Raw genomic sequence first — 23,606 nt, 5'->3', positions numbered from 1 at the left:
CTCATTCATATTTTACATGGGGGGGGGGGGGGGGGGGCTTCCGAACAGGAGGAATTGCCTCACAGTGTACAATCCTTATAGATCACTGTTTACAGCTGACGCATGAATCAGAGGTTCTTGTATTGTATTCTGTTAGCTGTCCAGGTGTCTGTTGTGATCATGTTATACTATTTCTTAAATACTATATAAATAAAGAGATAACTCATGTGTAAACAAGGCTGTATTTCTGTAAAATGTCTGCTTCCGATTACACAACTGGAGTTATATTTTAATCCACAGGAGTTGAGGCTGAGCACAGATTGAGACCCATTTTGGAGATCATAGCTCACTGTCCCCTGACTTGTCTGTAAGTGAAGCATCCGGAAGTTCTGCACTGCCAAGAATCCTCAGTGACATTCTGCACCCACTTCACAGTCACCAGCCGAGTCTCAGGTTTCTAATTGTCACATATCCGCTGACCCCAAGAGAGGGTGGTGATTGCCGTCTGCTCAGCTCTGCAATCGAGACACATGTTATTCTGCTCCTGGAATTAACCATATGTTCCCCAAAGATAAACACACACCTTTTATACAACCTTAGTGGTCCAGATAACTAGGGCTCCATCCATCCCACTGCTGCTGAAAGTGTTCACATTGGTCAGGTCTCCATCAACAACTGATAACTGGCTGTGGAATGATGGGAAGGATGAGATTTGGCAGTATATCAGACCTAGATGATTACATTATACAGGGTAAGTTTACGAAGATGGGAGTTCTATTGATGATGGGATGTTCCCAATAGCAACCAATCAGATTCTATCTAGTATCTTCTAGAAGGTGCGAAATAAATAAGAATCTGATTGGTTACTATGGGCAACACCCCATTTTTAATAGTTCTCCAATCTTAGTTAATTTACCCCTATATTTCTTTAACCCCTTCCCGACATTTGACGTACATGTACGTCATGGTCGGGAAGTACTTCCCGACATTTGACGTACATGTACGTCATGACTTCTAACTGTCACTGCGTCTAGAGACGCAGTGACAGTTAGGTGATGTCTGCTGTCCCTGACAGCAGACATCCCCCCTCGCCGCCCAGGGGGGGCAGGGGTGCCCCCCCCCCGGTCGGCGATCGCTGTGATTGGCTGTTCAAATCTGAACAGCCATTCACAGCGTTTCCTGTGTTACCGGCGGCTAAGCCGCTCGGTAACACAGGGATCGGTGGTGATCGGTGCTGTCAAGTACAGCACCGATCACCACCGATGTGCAGCCCCCCCTCGAACCCGCCGGGCACTCACCCGGCAGCAGCAGCTCCCCCGGAGCGTCTGGAGCGCACGCAGCGCTGCCCTCCTCCCCCCTCCCCCCCGCAGCAGCAGCAGCAGCATCAAGCTGCAGAAAAAGTTAAAAATTAAATATATGCACTGAAAAAATATATTTATATATATATATATATACACACACACATATATATATATATATATATATATGTGTGTGTATATATATGTGTGTATATATATATATATATATACACACATATATATATATATATATATGTGTGTGTGTGTGTGTGTGTATATACCGCACCGATTACCACCGATCGCCAGCCCCCCCCCCTCCCACCCGGCAGCCCCCCTCCCACCCACCCGGCTGCCGCAGCGCCAGCACCCCTCCCACCCCCCCGCCAGCCGCAGCGCCAGCCCCCCTCCCAAAGCTGGTGACTAAAATGGGGTCACTTGTGGGGGGGTTCCACTGTATTGGTGCTTCGGGGGTCTTGCTAATGCGACATAGCACCCACCATTCATTCCACCACCAAAAATCACTCCTTCCCTTCTGAGTCCTGCCATGCACCCAACTGGTATTTTTTGGTCACACGTGAGGCATTGCCGTACTCGGGAGAAATTGGGGCACAGATTTTGGGGTGCTTTGTCTCCTTCATTCCTTGTGAAAATAAAAAATTTTGAGCCAGAACTGCATTTTTCTGTAAAAAATTACATTTTTTTACACAAAAATGCAGATCTGGCTCAAAATTTTTCATTTTCACAAGGAATGAAGGAGACAAAGCACCCCAAAATCTGTGCCCCAATTTCTCCCGAGTACGGCAATGCCTCATGTGTGACCAAAAAATACCAGTTGGGTGCATGGCAGGACTCAGAAGGGAAGGAGTGATTTTTGGATTTTGCAGCACAGATTCTGGTTGAATGACCCCCGAAACACCCATACAGTGGAACCCCCCCACAAGTGACCCCATTTTGCAAACTACACCCTTCAGGGAATTCATCAAGGGGTATAGTGTACATTTCAAACCCCCCGGGGTTTCACCAATTTTGATACAACTGAGCTGTGAAAATGAAAAATTAATTTTTTTCATTTTCACTGCCCAGTTGTACCACAATTGGTGAAACCCCTGGGGGTTTGAAATGTACACTATACCCCTAGATGAATTCCCTGAAGGGTGTAGTTTGCAAAATGGGGTCACTTGTGGGGGGGTACCTAACTTTTAGCATCTTATGGTGCCTAGAAACCTACATTGTGCCTAAAAAATAATCTCATAAAAAGGAGGCTCCAAAATCAAGTAGGTGCTCCTTCTATTATGAAGCCTGTGGTTTGGTCACCGTGCACACTAGGGCCACATATAGGATATTTATGAAAACCAAAGAATTGGGGGAATCAATTTTTAGTCACATTTCTCTAGTAAAATCTACTGTGTTCCTTAGAAAAATGTATTAATATTGCAAATCTGCAAAAAAAATGAAATTTTGAAATTTCACCTACACTTTCTTTTAATTTCTGTGAAACACCTAAAGGGTTAACAAACTTCCAAAATGCTGTTTTGAATACTGTGAGGGGTGCAGTTTTTGAAATGGCATCATTTATGGGGGTGTCTCACATACAAGTCCCTCAAAGTCACATCATAACTGACCTGGTCCCTAAAAAAATCAGAGTTTGAAATTTTCTTGAAAATTTGAGAATTTGCTATTCATATTTGAAGCCTCCTAGTGTCCAAAAAAATGAAAAGGAGGTTGAAATAATGATTGCAACATAAAGTAGACATATGGTCTTTGTTAGTTATTAACTATTTTGAGTGGTATGTTTATTTGTCTCACAAGCAGAAAATGTGACATTTTGCAAATTGCAAAATTTTCCATTTTTTCACGACATTTTGGTATTTTTCACAAAAAAACACAGACTGTATCGACCCAAATTTACCACTAACTTGAAGTACAATGTGTCACGAGAAAACAATCTCAAAATCACTGGGATAAGTAAAAGCAAAAAAAAGTTATCCCCACTTAAGTGAAACATGTCAGATTTGAAAAAAATGGCTCTGTCAGGAACGCAAAAACTGGCTCTGTCAGGAAGGGGTTAAAAGGTAGGCTCACAAAATATAGGGGGTCATTCTGGTTGACTCTGAAAATTTTGCAGCTTTGCGAGCCAACTAAACATCGCCCGACGCCTGCATGGACGCCCCCCTAGCACAGCTAATATCTCTGCATGCATGTGAATGGATGTTTTGCATAAACATCCATTCGCAGCCTTGCGTGCGGGGCCAAAATCATTTGATGGTCGCCGACCATCGAATGATTTCTAAAGCGCTCGCAAATCTCATTCACTCTGGTGACTCAGATTTGCGTCTCCCTGGTACGGGAAGAGGGCAGGCAGCTGACATCTGGGGACATCAGCTATCCACCCCGGCACCCGCGTCATGGCCGAATTACCATGGGAATGCCCAGCATTTGAATGGGAATAAAGAGAAAAACAACCTAGGTTGATTCGGAGCGCTTGTCCTGTGCTGTTGACCCAATATACCAAGCAGCTGCTACAAAAGGGAGCTCCGGTCCAGATGAGTGAGCAGGTAAGTCCAAACCACAATTGTGACCAAGGGGAAATCCAGATCAGCACCTACGCGTTTCACTTTGATAAAGCTGACAGGTGCTCAGTGAAACTCGAAGGTGCTTATCTGGATTTCCCCTTGGTCACAATTGTGGTTTGGACTTACCTGCTCACTCATCTGGACCTGAGCCCCATTTCCCTGGAGAACTTCTCTGCCATTATATTGGCCTTACACGGCATATATCGTTGAGGTTCCCAGTCGGGTATACTTTGCCCTAATTCATTAGGACCAAATTCACCTCCCCCCCCAAGGACTTCCAACAAGGGACTATGCCCGGGTCAAGTGCAGGGTTATATGATCTAATGACCTCTAGATCCAAACCAGCCACCATTGTTTTTATTGTCCATTTACCTTTTTTTATACTGTGTTTTTTGTATTTAGTATTGTGCCATTAAATGTGTTATATTTTTACATTGATTAATTTGCAAGATTAATCCTTTTTTAGCGCTGCTCCTACGTTTCTCTTTGAATGGGAATGCCCATGAAAATACTCAACTGTTTTATGTTTTATGTATGTGTGGCTATATATATATATATATATATATATATATATATATATATATATATATATATATATATATATATATATATATATATATATATATATATGATGTAAGCAAGAAGGTGGCACTCCCGGATTTTAGCAAGTGAAAAAAGCAAGTTTATTGCAGTACAAGCCCTCCGACATGTTTCGCGCACAATCCGCCCGTCCTCAGGGATCCCTGAGGATGGGCGGATTGTGCCCGAAACTTGCTAAAATCCGGGAGTGCCACCTTCTTGCTTACATCGTATATTGAAGGACCAGTTCCTAACAGGGAGGCACCGGGTAAAGTACCATTGGAAGGACATAAAGGGAGTGCCGGTCATTGTGGACTGTGTGTGTGTGTGTGTGTATATATATATATATATATATATATATATATATATATATATATATATATATATATAAAATGACACACACCTTGATGTGGAGATAAATACAGGTGCACACATCATCATTGAGATCATAAATCATAGTTAGATAATAGTTATAGATGAAAGGTATTTGGATGTGTCCTGTAATTTATTGGGATCTATTCAACCTTTGTAAATTTACCGTGATAAAAGATGTAATTATGGACTATGATGACAGTTTTGCTGCTATCTTTGCAGCATGTACATGTTTTCTCTGCCGTTATATAGGACATAATATATTCTTCCACCTGATGCTGTTTTGATGTAGGGTGTCCACGTCTTCGCTGTTATTCTCCTGTACAGCCTTTTTATCCAGATTGCGGAAATGCTGCATAGCTGACGTAGCAGACTTGGAGCTCTGCCTCTGGGCGTCATTTCTACTGATGAACTCCATTTTCCCAGGTCCAGAGTATGAATACAGATAGGGGGCATAGTCATATCCCTGAGGAAGAGATTATTAGACTAAAATCTATGAAACAATTACATATTTATTAAACATTAAAATGAACTTGTCATTCTCAACATAACACCAACAATGAGGATATTGTACACAATATACAGTATTTATACTGCACACACTATGCAGCAGTATGCAATAATACACTGGATGACATATACTGCACAACAGCGTCAATGGCCATCTTGATTTTGTACTAATAAAAATAATACATACAATCTCATTTCATAAACACTACCAAGAAACAAATTGGAGTGACAGACTTAAGGAGCCTTAACAAATGGTAAGAATTGTATATATGTGGCATTTGTGATGCACGGATTCAGAAAATGTGAATCTAGGAAAACATTGGTCCAATTTAATTAGGACTCCATCCAAGAACAGAGGCCTTTTCCACCCAAAGCCATGATCTGCATCATATAGTTATGTGTGTGATATGTATTCAAAGAACTACAGTATTACTAATAAATAATTGTTAATTTAAGGGAATTTACATATCAGTACAGTACATAGCTGGATCCAGCCAACCTGAATTAAGTGAACTAGGAAAAAGAAGCCTTTCATTATCTGTTACTCAATTATGAAAATCAGACAGTAGATGGCCAGTTCTTATCCCAATTTTGTTCCCATTAGATCACAGTTACCATCTATGTTTTAGCTTCATGTTGATTAAAGATAATATATTATAAAAAAAACAGCACTATAGTTAAGAAGAACGGTCATCGTATTCATTGTTCCAAGTTAAAAGTTAGAAACTTTGGGGGTTATTTTGGTTCACTCTTTCTGACAAATTCCTTCTTAGATGGACAAAACCATGTGCACTGCAGGGGGCCCAATGTAAAATGTGCAGAGAGAATTCGATTTGGGTGAATTATTTTGTTTCTGTGCAGGGAAAATATGGACTGCTTTATTTTTACACTGCAATATAGATCTCACTTTGAAGTAAAACCCTACCCAAATCTAACTCTCTCTGCACAAGTAACATTTGCCCCACCTGCAGTGCACATGGGGCCTTATTTTGGTTCATTCTTTCTGACAAAATCCTTCTTAGATGGACAAAACCATGTGCACTGCAGGGGGGGCAGATGTAACATGTGCAGAGAGAATTAGATTTGGGTGAGTAATTTTGTTTCTGTGCAGGGAAAATACTGACTGCTTTATTTTTACACTGCAATATAGATCTCACTTTGAAGTAAAACCCCACCCAAATCTAATTCTCTCTGCACAAGTAACACCTGCCCCACCTGCAGTGCACATGGTTTTGCCCATCTAAGAAGGATTTTGTCAGAAAGAATGAACCAAAATAAGGCCCATGGTTTTGTCCATCTAAGAAAGAATTTGTCAGAAAGAGTGAACCAAAATAGCCCCCTTTGTGAGGAAGTCTCCATTAATTCTGTCAACAGAAAATTATTCTGTCTGCTCATAATCACTTTTTATTTAATTTTATCAGTCGCACTTTTGTTTAACTGTGTTCTGAATAGGATACTGTTCTGCAGACTTTACCAAGGCATGGATATTCTAATGGCTGTTATTCTACAGAAATTACTGGCTGTTCTTTATTATAGATTTTTTTAAAGGTGTTTAATGGGGCCTACAAACTTAGCTATTTTGTGTCAGAAAATTACCCTACATTGCTCCGTGTGGAGGGCCATAGTGATATCAATGCACGGCCCTGCGTGCCGCTATCGCTGGGTGATGCAGATCATGAATGCAGTATAAATCTTGTCAGATCGCCTGTGTTCTCACCAGAGAACACTGGCCTTGACAGATCGCTCAAGACATATCGCTGACACATCGCTCAGATTGCTCTGCAACATCCCCACATGTGTAGGCCCCTTTACTGTATTAAGATATAATTTTATCACAATATAGACTTTGTTTGGGTTTCTGTTATGGTAGACACCTAACTATAAAAAAAACCTTCAATTAAAATGTAGTTCTCTTCCCTGTTCCAGAGTATGAGAAAAGATAGGAGTTTAGCCATGTTTTCCTTTTCTAATATTTGTATAAATTACAATTGTATAAATAGAACTTATTTTTTTCAGGTAATATAAAGAGTGGCCATTTTTGCATCATTAATAAACTGCATTTACAGCTATATTTTATACCCCACGTTCTGAGATTTCTAGTATGCATCTCTGGAGTTGAAATGAGAAAGAAAAAAAGACTTCAAGTGATCAATTATTAATTATAATAATAATTTTATATATATCTAGCGCTCTTTCTCCAACAGGACTCAAGGTGATTTTCGAATAACATGTTAAACTGGTGAAGTAACAGACACCCTCTTTCTCAGAGGCAGTCTTTGGCTATTGCGAGGACAGTATGTTCAAGATGTTTATCAAGAGAAATGACCATAGAACGTACAGTATCTCAATGGGAAGCTGAAATAGAAGCATAGATATCTCTCATCTCCTGAGACCAGCCCTACCTCAAGCCTAGCCAAATGTATCTCTTCTCTTAGTAGCTTGGTCCCAAAACCTAAAAGGCACCATTGCCAGAAAATCTGTGGGTATTTAATTTTAAGAGGAATGTACAGTGTTGTATTTGAGACTGGGTGAAAAACTATAATATAACAGAATCATATGTGAACTTCAAACCATAGGGTTGGATTCTGGTGTGGAAAAATGTGTAATGCTGGCCACACATCAGATCTACATTCCTCCAACCATCCAACTATTTGCTTGGATGGAATAAAAATATGGTACTGGATGGGAGCAAAGGACAATCAGAAATGTGCTCACAAACCTAGGAAAATGGACAAATACATTCAGTCAGTCAGTCAGTCAACATTCAGTCAAATTGTTTAAATCAAACAGGTTCAACTACAGTACTGTGTCTGAGCGACAGTTGTTGTCCTTTTCCAGATTTTGGAGAAAAGTTGGCCTGATGTGTGGTCAAAATTAGGCAGGTCATCTGCTCCCAGTATGAAGGGAGACTAGTATTTATACCAGCTCTGGCTCAGCTAAGGCACAACTGTCATAATTGAACAGAATACAAAATTGAGAATCCTTCTGCAAAATAGGAATGGGCACATTATTAGGTATCAGGAGCAGATTCATGAATGAATTAAAAAATCTGGATATTCTATCATTAATAATTGCGCTTTCTACTGAATATCATTTTAGTATAAATGTTTGACTACCTTGAAAAATGTATATAACATCCCTTAAGACCTTTAAGCTCAGTTTGTGCTACAAGATTCACATAAACATTATTAATAGTTTACAGTGTTTGATTATTTGATGTGCTGAAAAACAAAACAGCAACAGAGGAGCACATGCTTTTAAAATAGATTCCACGTCAACATGATTAGTGGTAGATAAGCTTACAGCTGCGACAAGCCGGGACTCATTCACAAATAGAACACTCAGGAAGGGGAGATTGTCAGTCTTCAACTCCGTGACTCTGTAATAGAGAAGACAGGAAACAGCACTGAACAGGTGGTGGAGAACAGACTGATTTACATCCACTTCAAGAGCACACGATCAGCATTTGAGTCAATGTAGGAGACAGCTTTCTTGAGGCCTGTGCAACTTGCAATTTAAATTGCACCAACTTTGTCTTTGTGATCTTGGTCTTGAAAATATTTGGAGTGAAGTGTAGGATGGGAGGATATTATCTGGGTCATATATAGAAAGGCTTTCATCCGAAATACCAAAATCCTTATAAAACCTATCAAAATTAACTGACACAGTTATACAGTAGTGGCCAAAATTGTGGAAACCTTTTATAAAAAGGTGTATTTTTTAGTTTGATGATTTTGCAGGGCTCGTGAATCTAAGTCAGTGAAGACTGCCCAGGGACCTTTTTACTGTGCATTTGGAAAACATGGCCGACCATTTACTGTGTTGGGTCTTCAGTGTTCCATACAGAGGTTGTCATATCTATTACAGTTACAGGAATAGGACATTCTCCAACATACTCACTAGTACTTGGTGTCTTACATTTTGTCGTGTGTTGAATCTGCTAGATTGACACAACTGTTGTGATCGACCCAGGCAAGGTATTGTCCACTAGGAGAGAAGCAGACACTGTGCACCCATCCTCCACTCTCCCCCCTCATGTACAGGAGCTCTCCAAATGGCATCTTTGCACCCCACAGAGTTGGACTTGGTTTATCTTCGATTTCCTTCACATATGCTGAAAAGATTCTGGAAAAAAAAACTCAGATACATGGGCTGATGTGGCTCTTTCCTTTTAATGATTCAATTTCACATGCAAATATTTTTGGGCACAGTAATTGACAAAATCTTGAAATAAAATTGTTCAGATTCTGTGGTTTAAAAATAAAGATGCAGTTTCTTGCTCTTTCAGGATTGCTTGTAATTTCCCCAATCATACTTCAATAAAATCACTCCACCTCAGGGCTTAACGTGATACTGGACAGGTATTGGAACTAATTTCACCTGCTACTAATGATCCGGGCCCGGTGGGGGTCCTGGACAGCCCCCCCCCCCCCCATACCCTATCCCTCCTGGGCAGCAGCAGCACCTCACTGCCACCATGAGAGCTCATGCTGAGCCTGCTGTCAGTAGGTATGTGTTGCTGCTGAGGTGGGGGGTGGCAATAACACTCCCCCCTAGACTTTTTTCACCCTCCTTAAACATTTTGGGGCGTGGTCTAATTGTGGGCAGTGACCACATCTCCCGCTATTAGGCCACACCCACACCCCCGCAAATTTTACCGGGGCACGGCATTTCCTCTCGGCCCTGCTCTCAAGTATGTGCATACCTTGTGTCCCCCTCGCAGCTTACTTTCTCTCTGTGGGGTAGATTTATTAAGCTTGGTGAAGTGATAAACTGTATGGTTTTCATCACCGTCCATTCAGCTCCTGTGAAGCTACAGGCTTGGTTTGAAAAATGACAGGTAAGAGCTGATAAAAACCAGACAGTTTATCACTTTACCAAGCTTAATAAATCTACCCCTGAGTTCCTCAAGCACCCCCCCCCCCTCCCCCCTTGTCTTTAGCATGTACACAGCCTGATCCTTCTAGCGGTTCAACTGTACTTCAGCAGTAGTGATGGCATGACATCATACATGTCGTGTCAGGAAAACAAAGCTGATGGAACAGGCTTTTATGATGGAATTACTGTGCAGTACTGCGGTGGAGGTGGAGCTTAGTTCCCCCACCATTACAGGTGGTAAAACTCAGTTCCACCCTACTTTAACCCCTGCTCCAAAATGTCTCTAGATTTGATGTACATGAACCCTGAAATACAGAAAATCAGGGTCACTGCTAAAAATGGTGCACTACAGTAAATGTCTATTACCGAAACATAAAAAGTCGTTCAAATGACTCCAGTTTGATTTTGCACTTGCCCAAATTACCAGACTAGTGAGGGGATTATGTCACAACACAGCTTGCTGGGCAAGTGAGTAAATGGCTCCAGAAGCTTATTTATACACCCAGGTTATTGAGTAAAGTTCCTAGATGGATGTCACTGTACCTGCACTGAAAGTCACAGCTGCCAGCTGCCAGTAGGACATTGTTTGGATGCCAGGCCAAGCTCAAAATTGTGGAACGAATAGATTTCTTGATATGTTTGCTGATCCACCTGTCACAATAAGGTACATTTTACATTAGATGACATATCTATGATAAATGCAGATATGATAATTATTGTGTAGAAGAAAAAAAGGTGGCATGAATTACTTTTTTAGATCAAGATAATCATATCACAGTCTCAGACACTGACTGCTTCATGGCAATGATAAGAAATGGCTCAATCAATATTCTCTTCTCTTTTTTGCATGCACAGAAAAAAATAAACTTTGGGTACTCTTTACCTAGCATGGCGCCCACGATTTTGATCGTGGGCATCGCAGGTAAAAAAATCGCGGGCATTGAATGCACTAAAAATCGGGTGCGACGCGATGCCCGCGATTTCCCATAGGGAAAAATGTTAAATGTCTCAATTGACCCGATTTTACTGTTCAATGCCTCAATTGACCCGATTTTTCCATAGGAAACAATGTTAAATGGCCCACAGAGGCCAAATAGCCACCCTGAAGTGTGAAATGGCCCCCACAATTGTTAACGCCACCCCACGATCAACGTGAACCCGAAGCGTGGCGAGCCCGCGAGGGGCGGCGGTACGCGTCCTACGACCTTTTCATACCCCCACTATCCACGTCGGCGTGGAGTTGAGAATAGAATAGTGTGGTGAGCGCAGCGAGCCACCGTGCCCGAAGCTTGGCGAGGGGACGCGGATACCTTCACAGGTAAACGCGTCCCTTCGCGGGCTTCACAGGTATCCGCGTCCCCTCGCGGGGCTCGCCACGCTTCGGGCTCGCTGCGCTCGCCACACTATTCTATTCTCAACTCCACGCCGACGTGGATAGTGGGGGTATGAAAAGGTCGTAGGACGCGTAACGCCGCCCCTCGCGGGCTTGCTGCGCTCGCCACGCTTCGGGTTCACGTTCATCGTGGGGTGGCGTTAATAATTGTGGGGGCCATTTCACACTTCAGGGTGCCTATTTGGCCTCTGTGGGCCATTTAACATTGTTTCCTATGGAAAAATCGGGTCAATTGAGGCATTGAACAGGAAAATCGGGTCAATTGAGACATTTAACATTGTTCCCTATGGGAAATCGCGTCGGCCGCACCCGATTTTTTAGTGCATTCAATGCCCGCGATGGCCGCGATGGGCGCCGTGCTAAGTAAAGAGTACCAAACTTTGTTACTTAGCAGAAGCTGATTTGAGAAACAAATAAAAAAATGTCTTTAAAGTGCAATTATGTTTGAGTGGCCATGGCAGCCAAACCTCTGAGATCTAGGGCAAGGATCCATGGCCCTCATTCTGGTCTGGTCGCTACATTGCGACCGATGTTTACTGCCTGGCATGCACATAATTGCTTATGCGCATGTGCAGGCCTTCACTGCAGGCACCCTCAAAGACTTGCATAGTCTCTGAGGCACTCGCAGTGTGGAGGACGGGCAGGGGGCGTTCCCATATGAAAAGAATGGGTGCACCCAGGAAAATGCTGGGCGTCCCCATACAAACGGGTGGCTACCTGCCTTCCGGGGGAGGGCGGCTGACATCACCGGATGCCAGCTGCCCACCCTGTTCTCGGAGCAGGGCACTGCTAATCTGAGTCACCAGAGAGTGACTTATATTAGCGACCGCTATAGAAATCATTCGATGGTCAGCGACCATCAAATGATTTTGGGTCCCCACGCAAGCCTGAGAATGAATGTTTATGCAAAACACCCATTCACTAGAGGGGGGCGGCCAATCGTACAGCCGGTGGTAGGAGTAACATGGCTCGCAAAGTAGTGAACTAATGCTGCTTTGCGAGCAGACCAGAATGAGGGCCTATGTCAGCTCTTGGAGCCGCAAAGGTACTTTGCCTGCTGGAACACAGGAGAACCAGAAATGCTGCTGTGTAGAGGTGTTCTCCTAGTCTGGCTTAGAACCTCTCTCACCACAGCATTTTAAGGGAATTGACGTAACACAAAGTTTTAGTTGATTAGTCTCCTTCCAGACACCACAAACTCTAACTCCTGCGTCTAAGTTAACAGGCATTAAATGTTGGTTACCTGTTGCCAGACTCTGTTTATCTATGTGCCATCACTTGTTTGGTACCTGTTGCCTGATTTGGAATTGTCTCTCATCTGTCCATTGCCTGTTTGCATTAATATTTGTAATACCTGTTGCCTGATCTAAATTGCACCTGACCTGTTTTTTTTTTAACCTTTAATATTGCTGGATATCCATGGCCAGACTCAAACAGTATCTAACCTGCTGCTGTAAGGTTTCCTCAACTTGGCCAGACACATCACTTGTTTGCTTAAATCCTGAGATTACCCATAATCCATCTGAGAGGCCATGGCGTAGCTAGAAATGTAGTGTCCCCCAGACAAAAAATGTTTATTGTGCCCCCCAACATTAACTAAACCTTTTTTTTACCGACATGGTCATTGTCAGGGGTTTCTTTCTTATTGTCAGGCGTAATATGGTTGTGGCCAAAGTTACATGCTCATTGTCAGGGTTTAAATCCTCATTGCCAGGGGTTTCACGTCACAGCATGCCAGCCCTCCCAGAATCTGGCACTTTCGGATAGCTCTGTACGTGCTGCGCTCCACTGACAGATGCTAGAGGTCCAGTAGGACCTTTAGCATCTGTCTCACCCAGGGCTGCTGACATTTTTGGTGTGCTGTTCTTAAGCAGATTCCATGCATATGGCCAGACCGCATAGAATCTACAGAGACCATGCGCCATTTCCAGCGCTTGATCTGCGGCAGCCTTTTCACAGCACTGCTGTGAGGTGAGCAGCATACCTATATATATAATCTGGTTACTCCCGTTGTTGCTATTTACTTTGACATTTTGCCATGGGGATTCATTTGCAAATGTAGAGATATACTACAATGCTTTTTTGAATGAATACATTAATAAGCATAGCTGGGAATGACCTATATTACTCACCAGTCATTATCTATTTCAAAGTAACAGATGGAGATAGTCTGTGATCCACTGCCCACTGCAATCTTGTTCTCCTGGGGTGACCACTTGACACAAGTTGCTGCTCGGTTAATGCGCAGTAAGACCAAGGTAGGCTTCCACACACCATCTCGGAGAGTCCACACATAAGCATTTCTGTCCGCAGCACAGGTCACAATACGGTTAGAGTTTGGGGCCCAGTCAATACCTGGAATATATGGAGTGTGTTACAGTTTTCATAGCAAAGATGTAAAGAGTACATACAGTATGTAGATGGAATGAAATGCTCAGACATTCTCGGAATCTCAACATGTGAGTTGTTGACATAGTTAGAATAAGATTAGGCTGTGGGGTGGTAAGGTTAGGAATAGGCACCAGTGGGAGGTAAGGCTAAGGGTGCGAGGAGAGGGAGAGTTAGGATTGCAAGTAAGGGTTAAGGGAAGAATACATACTGTAATGCTGGAAAATCAGAGGTCTGCACTAGAAGTGGCGGTCACATGACCGCTGGGACCTAGAAACCGCACTGAAGCAGCTGCAGCTATCAAGAGTAGGTAAGTGTCCGCTCAGCCACCAGAGATAATATGCCCACATGTCAACATTTCATCATTGTCTACATAATTACTGTTAATGTTTCATACCACATTCCAGGACTATTAGTACAAGATAAGGATATGGGAAATGCAATATATCCCATCTATAGTCTATAAGGATGCTTAATCCAGCACTGCTACACAGCCTAACAACAGGTCTGAATCAGGCCCAGAGAGTGACAGAATGAGGAAGTAATGAAGGGGATGAGGCATGGGCTGGTGCTACCATTACGTATACATAAGCGGTTGTCTGGGGTGTCAGTGGTTAGGAGGCTTCTAAAACACTGATTTATGACACTTATTCAGTGATTTTAATGCCCGGTTGCCCTGGAAATGACAGATGGCTTTTACTGCTTAGTTACAGGTATATTTCATCATGTGCTGGCATTTTTACAGTGTATAGTTTACAATGTAATGCCTCCTAAATGTTGTATTTACTTACTGAAAAATTCTGCAACCCTGTGTGTATTCACTATGTGTCCCTGATGGATTCGGTATGAAATCCCGACGGTCAAAATCCCGAATGGGTCAAAATACCGACAAGGACAAAATCCGGACATGGACAAAATCCCGACATTTAACCCCTTCCCGACATTTGACGTACATTTACGTCATGGTCGGGAAGTACTTCCCGACACATGGCGTAAATGTACGTCATGGCTTCTAACTGTCACTGCGTCTATAGACGCGGTGACAGTTAGGAGATGTCTGCTGTCCCTGACAGCAGACATCCACCCTCGCCGCCCAGGGGGGGCAGGGGTGCCCCCCCTGGTCGGCGATCGCTGTGATTGGCTGTTCAAATCTGAACAGCCATTCACAGCGTTTCCTGTGTTACCGGCGGCTAAGCCGCTCGGTAACACAGGGATCGGTGGTGATCGGTGCTGTTAAGTACAGCACCGATCACCACCGATGAGCAGCACCCCCCTCCCACCCACCCGGCACTCACCCGGCCCGGCAGCAGGCTCACCCGGCGGCGGCAGCGGCAGGAGCGCACGCAGCGGCAGGAGCGCACGCACCCCCCTCCCCCCCCCCTGCCAGCCGCAGCAGCAGCATGAGCTGCATAAAAAGTAAAAAAAAAGAATGATAATGAACTGAATTATATATATATATATATGTGTGTGTATATATATATATATATATGTGTGTATATATATATACACATATATATATATATATATGTATATATATATATATATGTGTGTATATGTATATATATATATATATACATACACACACATATATATATATATATATATATACACACACACATACATATATATATATAAAGATATTCCCGACATATGACGTATATATACGTCATGGTCGGGAGGTACTTCCCGACCAAAGACGTATATATACGTCATGGTTTTAAACTGTCACCGCGTCTATAGACGCGGTGACAGTTTGGAGATGTCTGCTGTCCCTGACAGCAGACATCCCCCCTCGCGGCGATCGCTGCGATTGGCTGTTCAAATGTGAACAGCCAATTGCAGCGTTTTCTGTGTTACCAGCGGCTAAGCCGCTCGGTAACACAGTGATCGGTGGTGATCGGTGCTGTTAAGTACAGCACCGATCACCACCGATCGCCAGCCCCCCTCCCTCCCACCCACCCGGCTGCCGCAGCGCCAGCACCCCTCCCACCCCCCCGCCAGCCGCAGCGCCAGCCCCCCTCCCAAAGCTGGTGACCAAAATGGGGTCACTTGTGGGGGGGTTCCACTGTATTGGTGCTTCGGGGGTCTTGCTAATGCGACATAGCACCCACCATTCATTCCACCACCAAATATCACTCCTTCCCTTTTGAGTCCTGCCATGCACCCAACTGGTATTTTTTGGTCACATGTGAGGCATTGCCGTACTCGGGAGAAATTGGGGCACAGATTTTGGGGTGCTTTGTCTCCTTCATTCCTTGTGAAAATGAAAAATTTTGAGCCAGAACTGCATTTTTCTGTAAAAAATTACATTTTTTTACACAAAAATGCAGATCTGGCTCAAAATTTTTCATTTTCACAAGGAATGAAGGAGACAAAGCACCCCAAAATCTGTGCCCCAATTTCTCCCGAGTACGGCAATGCCTCACATGTGACCAAAAAATACCAGTTGGGTGCATGGCAGGACTCAGAAGGGAAGGAGTGATATTTGGATTTTGCAGCACAGATTCTGGTTGAATGACCCCCGAAACACCCATACAGTGGAACCCCCCCCCACAAGTGACCCCATTTTGCAAACTACACCCTTCAGGGAATTCATCAAGGGGTATAATGTACATTTCAAACCCCCAGGGGTTTCACCAATTTTGATACAACTGAGCTGTGAAAATGAAAAATTAAATTTTTTACACAAAAATGCAGTTCTGGCTCCAAATTTTTCATTTTCACAAGGAATGAAGGAGACAAAGCACCCCAAAATCTGTGCCCCAATTTCTCCCGAGTACGGCAATGCCTCACATGTGACCAAAAAATACCATTTGGGTGCATGGCAGGACTCAGAAGGGAAGGAGTGATTTTTGGATTTTGCAGCACAGATTCTGGTTGAATGACCCCTGAAGCACCCATACAGTGGAACCCCCCCACAAGTGACCCCATTTTGCAAACTACACCCTTTAGGGAATTCATCTAGGGGTATAGTGTACATTTCAAACCCCCAGGGGTTTCACCAATTTTGATACAACTGAGCTGTGAAAATGAAAAATTAACTTTTTTACACAAAAATGCAGTTCTGGCTCCAAATTTTTCATTTTCACAAGGAATGAAGGAGACAAAGCACCCCAAAATCTGTGCCCCAATTTCTCCCGAGTACGGCAATGCCTCACATGTGACCAAAAAATACCATTTGGGTGCATGGCAGGACTCAGAAGGGAAGGAGTGATTTTTGTATTTTGCAGCTCAGATTCTGGTGGAATTTTGGTGGGTGCTATGTCGCATTAGCAAGACCCCCAAAGCACCAATACAGTGGAAGCCCCCACAAGTGACCCCATTTTGCAAACTACACCCCTCAGGGAATTCATCTAGGGGTATAGTGTACATTTCAAACCCCCAGGGGTTTCACCAATTTTGATACAACTGAGCTGTGAAAATGAAAAATTAAATTTTTTACACAAAAATGCAGTTCTGGCTCCAAATTTTTCATTTTCACAAGGAATGAAGGAGACAAAGCACCCCAAAATCTGTGCCCCAATTTCTCCCGAGTACGGCAATGCCTCACATGTGACCAAAAAATACCAGTTGGGTGCATGGCAGGACTCAGAAGGGAAGGAGTGATATTTGGATTTTGCAGCACAGATTCTGGTTGAATGACCCCCGAAACACCCATACAGTGGAACCCCCCCACAAGTGACCCCATTTTGCAAACTACACCCTTCAGGGAATTCATCAAGGGGTATAGTGTACATTTCAAACCCCCAGGGGTTTCACCAATTTTGATACAACTGAGCTGTGAAAATGAAAAATTATTTTTTTTCATTTTCACTGCCCAGTTGTACCACAATTGGTGAAACCCCTGGGGGTTTGAAATGTACACTATACCCCTAGATGAATTCCCTGAAGGGTGTAGTTTGCAAAATGGGGTCACTTGTGGGGGGGTTCCTAACTTTTAGCATCTTATGGTGCCTAGAAACCTACATGGTGCCTAAAAAATAATCTCATAAAAAGGAGGCTCCAAAATCAAGTAGGTGCTCCTTCTATTATGAAGCCTGTGGTTTGGTCACCGTGCACACTAGGGCCACATATAGGATATTTATGAAAACCAAAGAATTGGGGGAATCAATTTTTAGTCACATTTCTCTAGTAAAATCTGCTGTGTTCCTTAGAAAAATGTATTAAAATTGAAAATCTGCAAAAAAAATGAAATTTTGAAATTTCACCTACACTTTGTTTTAATTCCTGTGAAACACCTAAAGGGTTAACAAACTTCCAAAATGCTGTTTTGAATACTGTGAGGGGTGCAGTTTTTGAAATGGCATCATTTATGGGGGTGTCTCACATACAAGTCCCTCAAAGTCACATCAGAACTGAACTGGTCCCTAAAAAAATCAGTGTTTGAAATTTTCTTGAAAATTTGAGAATTTGCTATTCATATTTTAAGCCTCCTAGTGTCCAAAAAAATGAAAATGAGGTTGAAATAATGATGGCAACATAAAGTATACATATGGTCTATGTTAGTTATTAACTATTTTGAGTGGTAAGATTATTTGTCTCACAAGCAGAAAATTTAACATTTTGCAAATCGCAAAATATTCCATTTTTTTACGACATTTTGGTATTTTTCACAAAAAAACACAGACTGTATCGACGAAAATTTACCACTAACTTGAAGTACAATGTGTCACGAGAAAACAATCTCAAAATCACTGGGATAAGTAAAAGCAAAAAAAAGTTATCCCCACTTAAGTGATACATGTCAGATTTGAAAAAAAGGGCTCTGTCAGGAACGCAAAAACTGGCTCTGTCAGGAAGGGGTTAAAATCCCGACAGGGTCAAAATCCCAACATTTAAAATCCCGACAGGGTCAAAATCCCGACATATAGAATGCACAGGTGAAACAGTCTACATGACTTTCGGTCGACAGGTGCGAGGTCGACATGGGTTTTTCACTGTTTTTTGACCCGAATGTGGACACCGTTGGAAGTGAACCGCAGCCCCTCGCATCGCTCGCTTCGCTCGCAATGCTTCGGACACGGTGCCTCGCTGCGCTCGGCACACTATTTTATTCTCCCACCACGTCCTAGTGGATGGTAGGGCATGAAATACCGCCTGTCGGCACATGTCGGTTCAAAAAAAGTGAAAAAACCCATGTCGACCTCGCACCTGTTCAATGAAAGTCAGGTAGACTGTTTCACCTGTACATTCTATATGTCGGGATTTTGACCCTGTTGGGATTTTAAATGTCGGGATTTTGTCCATGTCGGGATTTTGTCCTTGTCGGTATTTTGACCCATTCGGGATTTTGACTGCATCCTGTCCCTGATATTTTCCTACACCAGGTCAGACCATAAACCTGTATGTTACTCAAGTATTTTTGTGTTCTCTTATTTTATTAATGGTTATGTAATGTCTATCACACAGTTACACTGGGAAAATTGTTTTATCGGACAGTGGGCATAATATTGCTTTAGTCTGCAGATACTTTCCTATGAAATGACCTCTCTGTTCCTTACCTGTGATTCGCCCGTTGTGTTCTGTCAGCTCATGGATCTTACTCCACCCATCGTCTACTTTCTGGTATATTTGCACAAAGTGGTTATTAAGGCTGATGGCAATTTCTATACACATAGCAAACAAACAAAAACACAAACAGATATACAGTTGAGTTCACCCAAACAAAAATAAAACTTTTTAAAAAGACATACACATGTCACGTATATAGTACAGAAAGTATGATCTACTGCATGTAGGCACTACACCTGCCACAGGAGCTGGAAATATTTCCAGTAACCTGAAAATAAAGTTGATCAGGGGACATAGGGGATTATTCAGACCTGATCACATGGCTACGAATTTGCAGCACAAGCGATTATCGATAGACTGCGCATAGTTATGGATTGAAGTGCGTAAGGCTGTCCTGATTAAAGCCTGTGTTTGTGGGTGGTAACTGGTCATATTCTGGGTGTGTCACTAAAAGGGGAAGTCATATGATGTCAGATCGGGACCCAAACTGGCTGCTTCTATCGCAGCTGCTGAGTAACTCTTGGGATGCACAGACTGCACACACTGGAGAAATCATCCGATGGTGAGTGGCTTGCAAATGGATTTGCAGCTAATCGAAGACATACGAGGTCACATGGGGCTACACATGTAGGGACCATGCTGAGCATTCTGAGTAATGCTAGATCACTGAGCGATCTGTCAGTGCTAGTGTTCTCCGCTGAGATTGCTTATAAAATGCCTGGGGATTGCTACGTGTGTAGGCCCAATAAGTCAGAAGCAGTAAAAAAGCACCCGCAATAGGGGCTGCTGTAAGTGTCAATGATGATGCGACCGATGGTGGTTTCTAAGAATGGACCAATTGGTATTACTGCTTGTATGGATGCTAAAAAATAGATATCTCAGTTTCTTATATACAATAAAATAAGTGTGTAGCTGTGAAATGTGCTACTCTGCTTGTACTATACCTAACCTTTAACCTCTGTGTCTGCACTTCCTGTAATTGGGAAGCTGCAATCTCTATATATGTCTGTCTCCAAAGACCTAACTCTAAAGATACCCTTCACATGTTGGCTTAATTCAGCAGTTCATTTAACTCCTGAAAGAAGTTCCATATCTGCAACAGCAAAAGCTACAGTAGGCCAGGCTTGCCTACCCTCCCGGAATTGCCGGGAGGCTCACGAAAATTGGGTCCCCCTCCCAGCCCCCCGGGAAGGTGGGCAATCCTCCCGCATTGGCCAGGCAGCCCTCGCACACCCCTTCCCTGCTGCACAAAATTAATGTTTTCGTGGGGGTGGGGCTAAAATGACATAAATTGCGTCATTTTTGCCCCTCCCCCAATTTGCAGACCCGCGAATTACGTTATTTGACTGTCATGGGGGCAGGGCTTGCTGATGCCTGCCCATCCCGCCCCCCTGACATGCTGCTGTCGGGTCTCCTCTCCGGGCTTCTCCCAGAGAGAGGAGAAAAAAAAAAGTCGGCAAGTATGCAGTAGGCACAAATTGAGTTTTGTATCCTCACCTGTCTCACTCCCAACAGCTAAACCCCCCCCCCCCTCAGCGCGGGACACTGCCGGCCATGGGAGGGACGCAGAAACATCCCCGAAAATCGGGACGTTCCCGCGGTAATTGGACTGTTGGGAGGTACAGTTTTGGCCATCACACCTTCATGCCAGAAAACTTTTGGCAGCACTTCACAGTCAAGCCCTTCTGTACACCCAGCAGGCCTCCGGACATTGGACAAAGATTGTAATATTACACTAACTAAGTGCCTATATGTAGGGGCCCACACTGACTGCCAGGCAGTGGATATCTTGCTGCTGGAACAGTTTGGCTCAATGGATCTGCTAATACTAGACCATTATATCGTCTAATGTGTACGGGACTAAACATTGTCTTGGATTGAATTCATATCTCTCAAAGGCCAACCTCCTCTGCACTCTTCATGACAGTTTGCCTACACTCATCACACACATCCTTTTCTCACACAACACATTGGACCCTCTTCCTTAACTCTTTCCATACCAACCCTGCAGACTGCACTGTCTAGGGTAATTAGTGATTTTGGTACTGCTACATTTAATGCCCGTTATTCACTTATAATTCTCCTGGATATCTGTGTCACAATTGACACTATTATTAATACTACTCTACTCATATATAGTTCTGCCCTCTGTCTTTAGGACAATGATCCTGATTCAGACCCGTACTCAATTTTTGAAATTAGCAGAATGCAATGGCGAGTGCACAAGCACTTAAACTACGATTGCCTGTCAATCACAGCTTAAGTTTAGATGGGGCGGCAACAGTCAGGGAGCTGCCTGCCAGTCATGTGCGAGCACTTCGCTGTGTAGCAAAGCACCTGCACAATAGTGATGTGTCTACAAATTGTCACAGGCACAATGTGGGGCGCCCCTACAGACAATCAATGGAGGTAGCAGTTTTGCAAAAATGTGGATTTAAGTACTGCAGCTGCCTCAAGCCCCAGCATGAGCATTACATTATTATTATTTATTCATATGATGAAGTATCTGCAACAACATAGTCCAGAGGTTAACAATACAGCTGAATGTCAATACATAAGATAACAACTAAACAATACACAACCAAATGCAGGGTGGAGTTACTTGGTCAAGTGCGAGCAAGAGTAGATCGACTGATTATGGCTAGTGAAAGCAAGTCATTCGGGTGGTTATGATGATCGTGCTTAACAAGTTTCAATGGAAAATGATATGCCGCTTCTACGGAAGCATTTAAGAAGCTGCCTGTCCTCGCACAGAGAAACATGATAAGCAGCATCAAAACCACCCAGAGGACATCACATCTGGTTCCGGCTGATAGCTCTACAGTGTCCAGATAGACAGTCAATAGCGCAACGTGGTCAATAGCGCAACGTGGTCAAAAGGTCGACGTGGTCAAACGGTCAACATGAAATAGGTCAACATGGTCTAAAAGTCAACGTGATTAAAAGGTCGACATGAAAAAAATCAACACATGAAAAGGTCAACGTATTTTTCGCAATTGGGTCTACTGTATTGCAAGCTTGCCATGTTTGCACTGCACAATTCCATTTTTATTTCATATAGTAACCCTTTGAGTGCCTAGTAAATTTGGCAAAATAGGTGTGAAAATTGCATAGCAAACATTTGTAGTCATCATAATGACCTGTAATGTTTACCTTATATAGGAAAAATGATCTATATTTACACATTTGTTATTTGAATTTATATAACAAATGTGAGCAATGCTTGGATTCTTAGCAGACACTTTGGAACATCTCTCACAGAGATGTCGGCACTCAAATGGTTAATTCAGGTGATGCACTTTTCATATATTGTTGGGTATATCCCCATACATTATGTATGTATGTATGTATGTATTTATATGTAAATGTAGAATAGTTTAGGACTGCTCATTTTTATCAACTATGTTTGAGCTCTCAGTCACTGGAATACCCCTTCCCTCTGTCACTCTCTCCCTCTTTCCAGTGTCCAGCTACATAGTCAATTGATTGGCGATGCTATGTAGAGAAACCAGATATGGTTTAACTGGAAATGGGTAAGGTTTGAGTGGTACTGACTGGGCACAGCATTGGAGAGTCAGGGTGTGGCTTTTTAAAATGTACAGTATGTTATGCTATACTTACGAGTCCTATCTTTGTTCCAGGCATGACAAGATATGGGATCTGTCCCAAAACTGTATAAAGACATCACACTGAACCTATCACAAACAAAAAGATAAACATTATACCTGAATTATATATAATAATGAGGGAGATCCATCATTTGATATATGTAATAATGCCATTGTTTAGCTAAAGAAATCCTGCAATGAGAGACACATATTATATTAATCATTTCTGCATGAAGATGGGGCGGGGGTCATTGTGCAGAAATGTATTGGCCTGTACCTTCTTATCATGCAGGACTATGAGCTTTTAGCGTCTTAAAAATCATTCTTTTTCCCTATTATATAATTCTAAAGATTATTAATACCCCTTTCAGACAGAAAACAAAATTGCTGGGTGAAGCAGTTCCACACGGTAATTTTGTGAATAACACGGGTCCTTTTTCTGTGTGAAAGGGCACACACATGTCATAAATCCCATGTCTCCGACCCTAGAATTGACCAGGCTCGAGGACACAGGATA

General features: G+C 42.9%; 1 protein-coding gene across 1 annotated transcript; it reads right to left on the bottom strand.

The window, feature by feature from the left end:
- Positions 1 to 222: 222 nt before the first annotated feature.
- LOC146008627 (actin-related protein 2/3 complex subunit 1A-A-like) lies at positions 223 to 23,172 on the bottom strand. Its single transcript, XM_083148115.1, has 8 exons — positions 23,103 to 23,172; positions 19,472 to 19,576; positions 13,715 to 13,937; positions 10,733 to 10,840; positions 9,230 to 9,436; positions 8,615 to 8,690; positions 5,074 to 5,267; positions 223 to 665 (listed from the first exon to the last, which is right to left on the bottom strand). The coding sequence occupies exons 1-8, from the start codon at positions 23,164 to 23,166 to the stop codon at positions 566 to 568; spliced, it is 1,077 nt and encodes a 358-aa protein (XP_083004241.1). The 5' UTR covers positions 23,167 to 23,172; the 3' UTR covers positions 223 to 565.
- Positions 23,173 to 23,606: the final 434 nt, after the last annotated feature.

This window comes from Crinia signifera, chromosome 6, assembly GCF_055691185.1.
Source record: "Crinia signifera chromosome 6, ASM5569118v1, whole genome shotgun sequence".
NCBI classification, from domain to species: domain Eukaryota; kingdom Metazoa; phylum Chordata; class Amphibia; order Anura; family Myobatrachidae; genus Crinia; species Crinia signifera.
The sequence above is the reverse complement of the archived record's forward strand: the minus strand, read 5'-3'. Positions and strand labels throughout refer to the sequence as shown.